The sequence below is a fragment of the Camelina sativa genome, chromosome 1 (assembly GCF_030686135.1).
Source record: "Camelina sativa cultivar CO46 ecotype springtype chromosome 1, ASM3068613v1".
NCBI lineage: Eukaryota > Viridiplantae > Streptophyta > Magnoliopsida > Brassicales > Brassicaceae > Camelina > Camelina sativa.
In genome coordinates, this window is record NC_141880.1 from 930,239 (window position 1) to 943,443 (window position 13,205).

General features: G+C 33.8%; 2 protein-coding genes across 4 annotated transcripts; both read right to left on the reverse strand.

Annotated features, from left to right (window-relative positions):
* Positions 1-1,937: 1,937 nt before the first annotated feature.
* Positions 1,938-7,121, reverse strand: LOC104784522 (UTP--glucose-1-phosphate uridylyltransferase 2). 2 transcript variants are annotated; one of them, XM_087512878.1, is made up of 20 exons: positions 6,808-7,121; positions 6,614-6,661; positions 6,247-6,338; positions 6,038-6,128; positions 5,640-5,700; positions 5,476-5,553; positions 5,339-5,389; positions 5,161-5,234; positions 4,624-4,696; positions 4,472-4,529; positions 4,243-4,355; positions 3,985-4,017; positions 3,590-3,642; positions 3,439-3,514; positions 3,297-3,353; positions 3,100-3,183; positions 2,912-3,010; positions 2,708-2,812; positions 2,553-2,624; positions 1,938-2,225 (listed from the first exon to the last, which is right to left on the reverse strand). In XM_087512878.1, exons 1-20 carry the CDS (start codon positions 6,870-6,872, stop codon positions 2,199-2,201), a joined length of 1,410 nt encoding a protein of 469 aa, XP_087369004.1. In that variant the 5' UTR covers positions 6,873-7,121; the 3' UTR covers positions 1,938-2,198. The 2 variants fall into 2 exon arrangements, with proteins under 2 accessions (XP_087369004.1, XP_087369022.1); XM_087512896.1 differs by having other exon boundaries at positions 3,127-3,183; positions 6,808-7,046.
* Positions 7,122-7,584: 463 nt separating this feature from the next.
* On the reverse strand, positions 7,585-12,237 carry LOC104784621 (homeobox-leucine zipper protein HDG8). Of its 2 annotated transcripts, none has more exons than XM_087450056.1 (10): positions 11,954-12,237; positions 11,739-11,856; positions 11,441-11,632; positions 10,621-11,064; positions 10,374-10,478; positions 9,968-10,168; positions 9,693-9,873; positions 8,761-9,020; positions 8,287-8,376; positions 7,585-8,162 (listed from the first exon to the last, which is right to left on the reverse strand). In XM_087450056.1, exons 1-10 carry the CDS (start codon positions 12,070-12,072, stop codon positions 7,767-7,769), a joined length of 2,106 nt encoding a protein of 701 aa, XP_087306182.1. In that variant the 5' UTR covers positions 12,073-12,237; the 3' UTR covers positions 7,585-7,766. The 2 variants fall into 2 exon arrangements, with proteins under 2 accessions (XP_087306182.1, XP_010507998.2); XM_010509696.2 differs by having other exon boundaries at positions 8,281-8,376.
* Between the last annotated feature and the right edge of the window lie 968 nt (positions 12,238-13,205).

Here is a 13,205-nt window from a genome sequence, read left to right on the forward strand (position 1 = left end):
CTGGCCATTTCAAGCACGTCGTTAAGTTTCCGTTAACAATCTCCGTTTAATCAAAGACAAGATATATAAACTTTGTTTTCTAATGTTTGTTGAAAGCATGATGTGGTCCAGTGGTTGGTGTGAGAGTTTTGTTTTCACCTGCCGCGGGTTCGACTCGATCTGGACGAAAGTTTTTTTGTCTTTTAAATAAAATAAAAGATATCACGTAGCTTCGAACTCGAGACCTCAAAGCCATTAACAATAAAGCTTAACCAACTATACTCGATAAATTTATCAACCATTATTGAAACACAGATTTTTATATCGTGTATTATATGTGTTTTTTCAACTTCTGTTAGATCTCGACATCCGCCACATATAATACCAGATATAAGAATCTGTGTTTCACTAGTGGTTAATAAATATAGTTAAGTGTAGTTGGTTACGCTTTGATATGTTTGTTGCCTAGAGGTCTCGAGTTCGAATCTACGTGATATCTTTTATTTTATTTAAAAAACAAAAAAAGCTTTGCCCCAAACAGTGTCTGGGCCCGCGGCAGTGGAAAACCAAACTCTCACATTAACCACTGGACCACATCATACTTTCAACTAATATTAAAAAACAAACTTTATATATCTTGTCTTTGATTAAACGGAGATTGTTAACGGAAAATTAACTCTGTTAACGGAAACTTAACAACGTGTTTGAAATGGTCAAGTCAACAAAACTTTACTATTTTATCAAAAAGTCAAACTAAACAATGTCCAATTATGAAACCCTTGGAAAAATAGGATGAATCGAAATATAGCGGCCTTTCCCTCATTCAAAACCGTGCATGAGACTTTCATCTCACACGACTCTTAAGTGATAATTAATTTATTTAGGGCTATTAGAGCGGGATCCACTTTTTGGGGAATATGAGTCTTTATTGTATTACATTATATATAGTAATATATATAACTACATATGTTCGACTGTCAGGAGAGGGATAGCTGGTAAGACCTGGGTTGGCTGGTAAGATTCCCAAGGTTTATCAACCTGGGTTGGCTGGAAATATAACAATTAACAAACGTATAGCTCAGTTGGTAGGGCAAAGGACTGAAAATCAATGGGACAATCTCAAATTGGTCAAGTGGGGAGGCCGCCGACTGTCCCACTAGATTCAGAGCTTCTTGAAAGGCTTCCCCGGATACTCCGTTTTGGGTCAAATGAGCAGGGCCATACTTCAAAAATCAAGAAGGGTATGCTTGCTACTTTCAATCATAAAACGAAAATTGAGCAAGGGGGATCTAAATTTAGATTTTTTTATAAAATGAAGAATTAAGAAGTTGATAATTAAATTCAGATCCCTTGGGATTGAAACGACATCTCCAAAGTTCATGCTTTTTTCGTCCCAAATTTGAAAGTTGAGGATTTTTATGGCATTTTTCCCGATAATAAATCTTGGTGATGAATCATTTCTACTTTGTCATTTGAATTTGCGATTATTCTAACTAAAAGTGAAATGCAGTCAAAAAAATACTAGTAACTACATAAGTTGTAACTAAAAGTGAAATGCAGTCAAAAAAATACTAGTAACTACATAAGTTGATTAGAAATTAGCAAATGAGAACTATCTGATACTTAAATGTAATAAACTATTCCTTCTGTATCACAATAGATGATGTTTTAGGATTTTTACATAAATTAAGAAAAATATTTAATGTTTAGCAATAAGTGTATTATATATTTATAATAAAATATTTTATAATTATTAACCAATAGTATTTCATCAAACTTTTAAATCTTCATTTAATGATTCTTGAAATTTATAATTTCTTAGCATTAATTAATAAAAATATACAGAAAATCAATTTTTTGTGATATAAAAAAAAATACTAAAAAATCATCATTTATTATACGTAGGGAATATTTTTTAAGCATAGAGGAGTGGGTTATCAAAAAGAAGAATGATCGAGGATAGAAACCAAAATATATAATCAATACTTAATTGCTATGTTTTTTTTAGGGAAAATTCAAAGAGCAAAATTTAATACTATAAAGTCCGTACTCCGTAGTGGGAAAAGACTTTGCTCAGCTGCAAAAAGGAAACATTGTTTTATTCTTTCTTCATAAACTTTGCTGTGGCACTGTAATATTTTCACACCAATTTAAAGAGTATCTTTTCGAGATGTTGTGTCTTCCATGAGAGAAGGAAGAAGACTTGAAATTTGTCTTATTCAGAGATCCTCCGGACCATTGATGTTCTGTACAAAAGACACATGGTGTTATTAGTCTCTGATCTTCAAAAATAATTTAGGTTTAAACTAAAAGATGTGAAATGTCACTTAATCAATCCAGATGAAACCTCTAAATCAATCCTAGGTTTAATTTCCGGAGTATCTCTGAGAAACCTCTAATTTTTTTTTAAAAAATGCTAGGAAACCGAACCAAAATCATAACCGTGCCAAGCTAAATTATTCTGTTCCTAGAAACCAATAAAACCAAACTGACAACCAGACCAAAACAAATGACCTAATCGAACTGTACCATTCGGTTCCTATATTTCATCAGAGCCAAACAATAAAGCTTACCTTGTTCTGGATCACCGCCCCGTCCGGAATTTCGAGTTTCACGCCAGATTTTGGCGTTACAGTCACCTTGCCCTTTAAACCCAAAAAAAAACCATTCTTAGTACCCACTTCGGAATCTAATGAAAACAAATTGCATGTATATAATGTAGATATACCTTGAGAACAACAGATGAGCCAAACCAAACATCACCAGAAACCTTAAGGCTGTCGAGCTCGACTATACTAGGGATGGACTTGAATCGGCTCAAGAAATTGGCCACCTGTTAGAAAGATACACTATGTGAGGCTCAGAAGTCATGATACGATGTTTAAGAAAGCAAATGGGACTTGGTCAGGATATAATTTTCTTCTTTTATTACCTTCTTGAACTCCGGTCCCAATTCAATTGATGGGTTTGAGGGGTTAGTTCTAGCTTTGTTTCGGATGACAAAGCCATCAACTAAGGTGTAGAGATCAGACTGTGGAAGTATGAGAACTTAAATCATTAGTCAAATGTTTCAACAGATATCTGTGTTGCTCTGTTGATATGGTGGTGGATAGAGTTTACCTGGACGAGCAGCAAGTCTGAACTTGCCTTCACTGGCAAGAACCGTGAGCGAGGTACATTAGCACCGATGGCGTTGTCAAAGAACTGTTTTCAAACAGAATCACATTTTAAAAAACAAAGAAGAAAAAAAGGAGTTGAGAAAAGATTACAGTTTGCATTCTATATTTCGAAATGTGCCACTAGGACAGGCATGTTACCCTTATCGCAGCACCAACTGCAGTTTCCAGTTGAAGAACTTTGACGCCATCAACTTCCTGCATAGAAGTTGCAGTCTTTCCTCGATTAGATAATAATGAAATATGCAAATATATAAAACTGTGCATTAGGGCATGCAGGAACCTTTGGGTTTGGAATGATCTCCATTTTAAGCGCATCAGCTTCCACAAGCTTTTTGATGGCCTTCAAATTAATCCATCTGTATGCTTACACAGTTAGTGTGTACAAATAAGTTTATATTGTTTTAATATCATCAGAGATGTGATCTACTTACAGGTTGTTTGTGTTGAATATCTTGAACTTCTCAATTGATTTGAACTCATTGACCTACCACAAGGATCAAAAAAAAAGTGCAATAACTCTTTTAAGCAGATGTTACAAGTGGGAGCAAACAAAAAGACGGCACAAACAAAAGTCTACAGGTTTCACATTCTATTGTATATTCAATAAATATGGCATTTACTATATTCCCTTCATAAGAACAATCTAAAGCACAAAGAAAAGGGAGAAATGGCTTTGCAAAGCTTCCAAGAAAGATTCTCTAAACCAAGCTCGTTTATACCAACTTTCCTAAATCTCTAATCAATATGCTTAAAGAGTTTCAAACAATCTCTAAAGAAATTGAAATCCAAACGGTAACAGGAAGTAAAAAAAGAAGTATAGACTTACATGTTCATCAGGAACCTGAGCAATCTCCAGAAGCTGAGATAAACCAAAAAGTCGATTTTAGAGGTCAGAAAAATACTTATGTTCCTTAGTAGCACAAGAAAATGGTAGCAGTGAGAACATCATGAGTTAAAAGGAGGTTTAGAAGTTTCGTTTTTTTGGGTGTATTAGAGAAAAACCAAATCTGAGTAGCAATTTTTGAATAAACCATGCTTAAGAAAAGGTACATCTAAACAAGAGATGAGATAATTACGAACTTACCTGGACTTTTCCTTCATAAGAAATGAGAGTTCCTCCCTTTACGTCAGCTAAGGTTTTGGGTGTAACCTCCATACAGTATTCGTTCTTGTTCTGGATCAAATGCTTCAGGATTGCTACAGCAATTAGACACGGTAAACAAGACAGTTAGTATGGGAATTTCATGTAAAATTTCTGATTAACCATATAACTCTGTGTATACAAGAACGAAGAAACTACAAAGAAGACATACTTAAGTCAACGATTGCACCCAAGTTGTCTGAATTGGCAACAAACACATATTCTTTACCCTGAGAGACCCAGAAGACAAAAATTTCAATAAACATAGACGTCAATCTTCAGTGCTGGGGTAAAAACAGTAGTTTACTGCACTAAAGAAAGAACCTGTGATAAGAACGTATCGAGCTTTCCACTGTTCATGAGGGCTGGGAATACATCACCATGACCGGGAGGATACCTTCACAAAGATAATTTATTAGTAGGCGATCCAATAAACAACAGAAGATATTCTCTAAATGCAAACGTAATCTCCATATGAAAACGCATATAAAGGCAAAAAAAAATATAAAATCTAGAACGACTACAGCATATGGTCAACCAGAAAACAGATAAAATTTATGCTAATTGAGAACATGTCAAATTCTCTAATAGAATTCAATATACTGTAAAATGTTAGAAAATTCACAACTTCTTGATCTCTGCAATCATGGACAGATCTCAGAGAGCACGTAGGTAATTAACCAGTTCTAGCTTGCATAAAAAGATAAAAATGCGATTTAATATGAACACGATCAAACAATAGCCATTTAAAGTATTAAGATTTAAGTAAACATGAATACTGTTTCTAGTTGCTGTTCGTTATCTAAACTGCAGAATGACAGATTTCAATAGTTATGAGTTCGTAACAAAATGGAATCATACCAGCCATCCTTGTCGGTCTTTCCCTTGCTGGGCCATGGCACAAACTCATCTGCCACAATACGGGGATATTTGCTCTGAAATATCAAAGTAAACGTTAGTAGTTACAGACTGATGTCAGTTTTTTACATACAAATGAGAATTTCATTTGCTAATTTTGATATGCATCCACATCACAAACCTGGTTAAAAGTGTGAATGTCAACATTTGAGTTGGTGTACTTTTCCACAATCTGAATATGACAAAAACAGTCAGCCAAAGAGAAGAGCATAAATAAAGAAGCGAAGAAATGTGATCCCTAGAGAAAGAAAGAAGTACCTTTTGTGTGTCATCATGTGTATTAAACGAGTTCATAAGAACCAAAGGAACCTTGCTGCCATACTTGTTGTTGAGATTCTGTGAGTGAGCAATATATTGGGCATTAAGGTTAGCAAAGATTATGGAGGCAGTAGGGCAGAGTAAATAAATAAATAATGACAAACCTCAATCTGGATAACAATCAGATCAAGAAATGTCAAACCATCACGAACTTCGATAACCGACCTGCACAGAAACAAGGCAAAGTATTCTTTACTTACTGAATCTTGGACTGACTACTAGCAAATGACTGCTATGCAAAAAAAAAAAAAATATATATCACAATGTATTGTTCGGTAGCTTCAATTTGGGCGTTACATCCACTAGCGATGAAAGCAATTTATAAACTATATAGAACAAGACAACATTCAACAAGAAGACAAGGATGACATGGCATATAGATCTCCTGACTAGGAAACGTACGCTTAAAGAGAAAGGCAAACAATGAACTTGACATCTCAAACAGACACATGTAGATTGAAAATTAAGAATTAAAACAGACAAAGAAAAAAAAAAGGCTTACTTGGGGCCAGTGCATCCCATAGTTGTTCCAAGACCTCCATTAAGCTTTAACACAACAAGTTTGTCCAGCAGATTCTTGGTCTCGGAAACATCTACATCAATTTAAAATTTAAACATAGTTTTAGCATCACAGTGAGAGAAACCTGTAACCGTATTGAAACAAGAAAAAAGTTTGTATCATCATCAGTGAAGAGAAGGTTTGACTCAAACCTTCAGAGACGGGAACCATTTTGTCGTAAGGAACAACGACTTCATCAGTAGGTGTCTGGATCTTACTCCACTCAATGTGCTGTGCCTCACCGCTGCAAGAAAAAAAAAAATAAATAAATAATCAGTGATGGAGGAACTAATTTTTAGTCTACTGTTATAACGTAAAACGACGACAACACCCCAGATCTAATATCCAGATCAGATCCGATCGAACCAACGTCTAATAAACGTTCAGATTAAAAGCATATATATCATAGAATCAATAATAAGCTCAACTACGCAATATTTGTTTGTTTAGGATCTTAACAAATTCAAGAGAACGAATCCACAAATTCAAAATTGGAAACGATGAAAAAGAAAGACGAACCTGAGGTAGCGAGAGACGAGGCTGATGAATCCGCTCTTCTCATTCTCACTGAAACAAAGGAGGTAAGGAAACAATCAGAACAGTCCAAAAAAAAATCCACACGATCATCCAGATCTAGAATTCTCAAACTATAATAAAAGATCCATCAGATTTAGGAAGAAACGAGGCTTAAATAATCGAATCCGAACACGAACCTCATATCTTTAAGGCCATCGACGGCGGATTTGAGTTGAGGGAGGTTCTCAGTTGTGGCGGCCATTGTTGGTTATTACAGGTTAAGAGCTTTCGATTCAGAAGAAACGAAAAAGGAAGAGAAGATGATTGTAAATTTGTAAAGCAGAGAAATATTTATAGCCAGGCGAAGGGGAGATTTGGGAGTGGTGGTGATGAAGTGGCGACGATGTGTGGTGTGGTGTTACCCGCATATATGTGTATGTATTTGTCTGTCGTCTTCTCTCAACCAATTATAAACCTACACGTGTTACCTTGCGTGTACCGTCAATCTTATTTCCTTTTATTTTCCAACGCCCGGTTTCTTCTAATTACCGTCAATATCTTTTTTCCTTTTTTTCTTTCCCACTGTTTCTTTAAAGTCTTTTTTTTTTGTTTCTAATTACCATGTCCTAAACAAACAAATATTGCGTATAATTGTGAAATTTTTATGTATAGTTTGCTAAAAAAAAAGATTACGTGTATTTTAGACATTTCATTATTATTCTCAGTGAAAATAACTTAAATTGTGGTGTGTTTTATATAATTTTTTTTTCTTATAGTATTATGGTTTAAATCCATCTTCAAACCATAGTTACTCATGGTATTATGGTTATTAAATACAAACTTTTTTTTACGTCAATAATTTACTCTTAGATTTCTTTTACTTTTTTAAAAAGAATTATGAGTAAAAATATCATAAGTTCATAACCAAACAAAAGCCAAAAAGAAAAAATAAAATAAACTCATATATATATATATAAAAGAAAGGGTTGTTTTATTATTATCATAAATCGGCCTGTAATAATACTGACCGAAAATATCTTAAATCATGTCCTTAAAATAATTATCCCAAAAGTCATAAAAACCCCCAAAAATAATTGTCTCAAACAAAACAAGAATGAAAATAGAAGAGAATCTTCCACACAGCATATTCTCTCACTCAACACTGATCAGGACAGTTGAGCAAACCTTTGATCCTTTGAACAGTTGAGCTGATCAAAGTACTCACTGTATTCACCGAATTCTCATTCACATCTCTCGCCCTATTGGTGTTGCCAGAGACAAGGATCTGAAAGGCCAGCGTGAGTAAGGTTCCGCCGTCCTCCACAGTGGATCGTCGGCCGTCGCTTGAGATGATGAAACCAGAAGGAAGGATTGGAATATCGGAAATTTCGACGTCGGCGCCGGTGAGAGTGGTATCCATTGTAGTCATGTCCATAGGAGCGTACACCAGCATGCCTCCCAAGGCGTCCATGTAGCAATCTTGCAGCATCAACATGTCGCCCTTGTCTGAGTCTTCTGCCACAAGTTTGCCATTATTTTCTTCTTGCGTTGGCTAAAAATGTATTATTATTATATACATACATGCACACGACGATTAAAGATTATTAGAGTAATATAATATGCCAATTAAGGATTAATTATATAAAAAGTCGTTTAGAAGAGATATATACATGTACCCGGAGGATGCTTAAGCAGTTGGTTTCACTTGATCCGGTGGCAACGCGCGCGATCTCAGTGACTACGGTCCCATAGGCAAGAACATCCCACTGTTACACGTAAACGTTTTTTTATGTGTGTGTTAATACGTTCTTTAAGACATACAACAGTAAGAGAAAAATATATATATATATATATTCATGTTCTTAACATGAGGCTTTACACCTTTCCAACAACATCGGCAATACTATGCATGAATTTGGGCTAGTGCAACCGGTGTTATCTATCTAACGAATGTTGGACTAAAGCATACTTGAATTTAAGGTGTACTAGCTAAGTAATTTAGTAAACCATATTAGAGCAAGCCACAAAGCCCAATAGTATGATCCATTACTAGTCTTAAAGCCCTAATCAAAATCTCGACTGATTAACTAGTACTAGTTTCACGTATCAAAGTTCACAAATGAAGAAAGACATAGAGAAAAGAAAGAAACCTGCTGACGAGGGTCGAGTTTCCGGAGGTTGTCGAAGACTTGCACAGGAGGGAGAGGGATTGGAAAAGAGGAAGCAGCACTAACAATTAAACCGCGTGGTTGGCCGGCCTCGAGGTTTATCCGCATGGAGACTCTCACTCCACATTTCGACTGCTGCGGAAAGTCAACTTTTCCGGACATGGTCAACATTTCGTTGAAATTCATTATCATTCTCTCACCTAATTTCAGTACTCTCCTCCTTTCTTCTCCTGTCCTTATGACTGCCAAAATATAATAACTTGATCAAACGCCACATTATTGTAGAAACTATACGTAAATAAACAAGAACTGATGTAATAACGTAAAGTTGCATGTCTTTCGGTCTGAACCTAGAGATAAACATTTTTTAGCTGGTTGCACTAGATGTATTTATTATATATGACCTATGACCTTAATCCAATTAATTTTACAAAATATTTCAAACTTCAAAACTTAAAATCAAGACTAGACTAAGCAAATAAAATAAAATAAAAATTTGTGACGATATTTGTAAATATGTCATACTTTTATTAAAATAATAAGCAATATCCCAAAAAGAGATTTTTTTTTTGTTTCTAAAATTAAAAATTAGAAAACTCAATTATTGGGAAATAAATTTAGATATATAGGGAAAATATTCTTTCTTTATATGCTTTTATGAGTCAGTATATTCATCCATTTGAAAATTAAAAACTTCCGTATATATTCGTCATTCAAATTTTGACTCGAATTTTTTTTCTTAATTTCTTTTATAGAAATCGAAGAAAATGTTGACTAAAGTTTTTTTTAAAGAACATGTTGGTAAATTCGATTATAATCAAAATGATACAAGTTAGTCGTAAAAAATAACATATTTTGATTAACTTTCACAATTTTAAGTCATTATTTTAGTTAGTCGTAAAGATGATACGTACCTTCGCTCCAGTCACTTGCAGGAAGGGTTAGGTTGGAGGTGAGAGCCATCCTCTCACACATTCTCTCAAGTGTGGCAATCCAACGCTTAGCTCCATAGCCTGACCCGCCGCTTAAAAGCTCTTTAAAGATTTTGTGTGTATCCAGTTTATGGCCCACTTCCACATGCTCAATCCACATTACCTATAATATTTGATAGCATCAGTCAAATGCGCGCAATATATAAAATGTCATTTATGAGTTCGACCAAGAGACCATGGAGATCAGAGAGATATACCTTCGACTGAGCATTGGGCAAAGACTGGATGAGACAACCAGAAGGACGTTTGTAACAAGAAGCATTGACAAAGTCAAAGTAAACGTTATGTGACACGTCAGCAATAATCCAGAGCCCTTTACTGATCTCTTGGCAGCACCTCACGATCATGAACTCCCTTGGTGGCACTAGCGGCGATAGAATGTGTAGTTGCTCCCACATCTATCAAATTTCATTCACGTTCGAAACATCAAATGATGAGTATACATGTTATCAAACAAAATGTTTTACCCATATTAGTTTTCTACGTGCAGGATTGTGCGTTTTTAAACAAAATAATCCCTATAATTTCAATGAAAGGTAATATAATGAAAACTGTAAGTTGGTTACGTAAATAATGGTTCCAATAAAAAAAAATAATTCTCACCACTCGCAAAATATTGCAGTTTTCTCTAATAGGAAGCTCCGACCCGAGCACATGTAGCGTCTTGGCCTGGTTCACCATCGTTGGAAAAAGCTCTTTCCATTTCTCCTACAATAAACAAGTAAAACATTTTCATATTTATTTTCTTCATCATCATTAGTTCCATCCAACCCTTAATTTAGGACAAACCAACGTGTCTTAAAGTCAAAACGTAATATTTTTTCCTAGAGACGACAAATTGAATACATACCGCATCTAAGAACATTTCAATCAAGTTAGTAGCTTCTATTGGAACCACCGTGACATCTTTGGAAGACTCGACATGGGCACTCATGCTCCTGAACTTTTTGACAGCGTTCGAGAACTTTTCATAGTTCTCTGAATCAATCACATCTGTGCCGTCGATAGACGACTTAACCCAAAATTGTTCCTCAGTAAAAAACAGCCGCTTAAGCTCTTCAACCGCACTTGCCGCGGTTTCAGACAACAAGCTTACATCCATTTGGAATAGTTGTGGTTGGATGGGTTGAGAAGTTGGCGGTCCGAATGAGCTAGATGGGTCGAACATAGTGCTTGGGTTGATTCCGTAAGAGGAGATTTGATCAAAGATGTGTTGGGTAGGAACAGAAGCTAATGAGCCCCCCACGGTCGGTCGTTTGGACATGTTGGATAGAAAATGGGAGATTTTGTCACGCTTCACACAAAAGTAAATAATTATATAGTGGCGTATGTGTACATGTGTATATAGATTCACAAGCAATATATATAATTTTTTATTATGTTTTCCAAATAGCTTTTTGAAAAAAAGATTAGTATAATTTTGTTAGTAAATTTAAATGAAAAATGATGATTAATTATATAATGGCGTACATGTATATAGATTCACAAGCAATATAGATAACTTTTATAATGTTTTCCAAATAGCGTTTTGAAAAAAAGATTAATAGAATTTTGTTTGTAAATTTTAATGAAAAATATGATGATTAGTCAAATTAATAAAACATCCAAAATATATATATATATATATATATATATATATATATATATATATATATATATTGTATGAATACCTGCTCTTTCAGACGAGCGTTTTCCAAAAGCAGCTTTTGGAAATTGAGTGCGCGTTCCTCTCTGCCAAAAGGAGGACCTCCACAATCTGGACACAATACGCTACTTAATGCCTCGTGCATAGCTTCGTTCTCACTTTTGAGAATTTCGTTTTGTCCACGAAGGGATAAGTTACCGGCTTTTTCCTCTTGGACCTATAGCATATGAAAAATAGATTATTTATTATTAAATATCAACTGGTTAAAATATATTGAGAAATTATTGAAGAGTATTTTAAAAAGGATTTTTCAAGATGAGTACTTTGCATTGAGTCCTTTTGTTCTGAAACCAAAACTTGACTTGGTTAAGCCCGAGTTTCAACTCTTCACACAACTGTTGTCGCTGTGCTTCGTCTGGATGAGGACATTCCATGAAAAAACTTGATACAATTTCAAGAAATCAAAAATTAATGATTGTAATATTAAAAAATCATAAGTTTTTATCGAAAATGTATAAATAAATAATAAAGGTTTTACGCTTCAAGTCCTTGGATCTGTTGAGGGGTATGGCGATGACCGGTCCTCTTCCCGCTTTGCTTGGAGTCTTCCGAAGCATATTGTTCATTGCATGAGCTCCCACTACCATAATTCTCCATTTTCTTCTTCTAAAAAAAAATATTTGTGTTTACTAACAATTTTTTGTTTTTCTCAATGCACAAGTTAATCAGTATTTATAGGGGAAAAGGGTGATATGAAGGCCAATTATATTAAAAAAAAATAATACATTGTATCATAAATGGGAAGAAGGGGAAAAGATAGATATTACCATTGGAGTGGCTAGAATTATATATTAAAAGGTCTAAATTTAATTATATGTTCAAAGTTAATATTTAATTCATATATGTATTAGAGAAATATTTCATATAATTTGTGTACAATGTATTGGGGTAAGATTTGCTTTCTATATATTATTATTGGTCGAATTATTTTTGAGGGTGAACTCAAACCAATCACACATACATTTTTCTCTCTATTTAGTTTACAATTGTGAAATTTCTTTTTATTAAAATTAAATATATGTATTATAAGATTTAATATTAAACTTTAAAACTTGTATATAATAATTGTATAATTTATTTTTTTATATATATTAATTTTTGAATCTGCGGGGCCTATATATCACCTAGTTATAACCCCACTATTTATTATCCATAAATTTATATATAATATGAAAATGCAAAGTGTTAATCTGTAGTGTCAACTGTCAACTAAAATTTTTATTTTTTTCTGTTATATTTAAATTTTTTACAGAGAAAAAAGCATGTAAACATATTTTCTTTTATTACAAAAATCTTGTGTTTAAAATCTTTTGTTAAAAATAAATAAAGTTATTTTTTAGTTAAAAATAAAATAAATGAAAAATTTCTGTTTAAAATATTAATCAATTGGTTTTAATCCTATTTATTGTGTACATTATTCATAAATTAGGAGGATGGAAAGATATCATCAACTACATGTAGAATACAAATATGAATCTATTGTAAAATATGTTTTTTTCTAAACAATGTAGCCAATTCAACAACTTGCAAATACTAAGAAATAAATTTTGAGAAAATCCAATGAAACATTATGAAGACGCGTATAGCATGAGGAAAGAAATATTTTATATTTGGTCTTTCTATATTATTTTTTATAATAAAATTTATCATTTGTAAGACTTATCTACGGAAAGAAACATCAGATTTACTTCTCTATTATGTATTTTCTCACTCCAATGTCAGATTTATAT

Bases quoted from the DNA above. Each gene is read 5' to 3' on its own strand.
- LOC104784621 (XM_010509696.2), bottom strand. From the start codon at position 12,072: ATGGAGAATTATGGTAGTGGGAGCTCATGCAATGAACAATATGCTTCG. The intron at 11,065-11,440 runs GTATTCATACAA...TTTTGTGTGAAG, and splicing joins ACGCTCGTCTGAAAGAGCAG to CGTGACAAAATCTCCCATTT. The intron at 8,377-8,760 runs GTTTCTTTCTTT...TACGTGTAACAG, and splicing joins AACTCGACCCTCGTCAGCAG to TGGGATGTTCTTGCCTATGG.
- LOC104784522 (XM_087512878.1), bottom strand. From the start codon at position 6,872: ATGGCCGCCACAACTGAGAACCTCCCTCAACTCAAATCCGCCGTCGAT. The intron at 5,701-6,037 runs GTAAGCCTTTTT...GTTTCTGTGCAG, and splicing joins ATGGGATGCACTGGCCCCAA to GTCGGTTATCGAAGTTCGTG. The intron at 3,643-3,984 runs GTAAGTCTATAC...TCCTTGTGGTAG, and splicing joins CTCAGGTTCCTGATGAACAT to GTCAATGAGTTCAAATCAAT.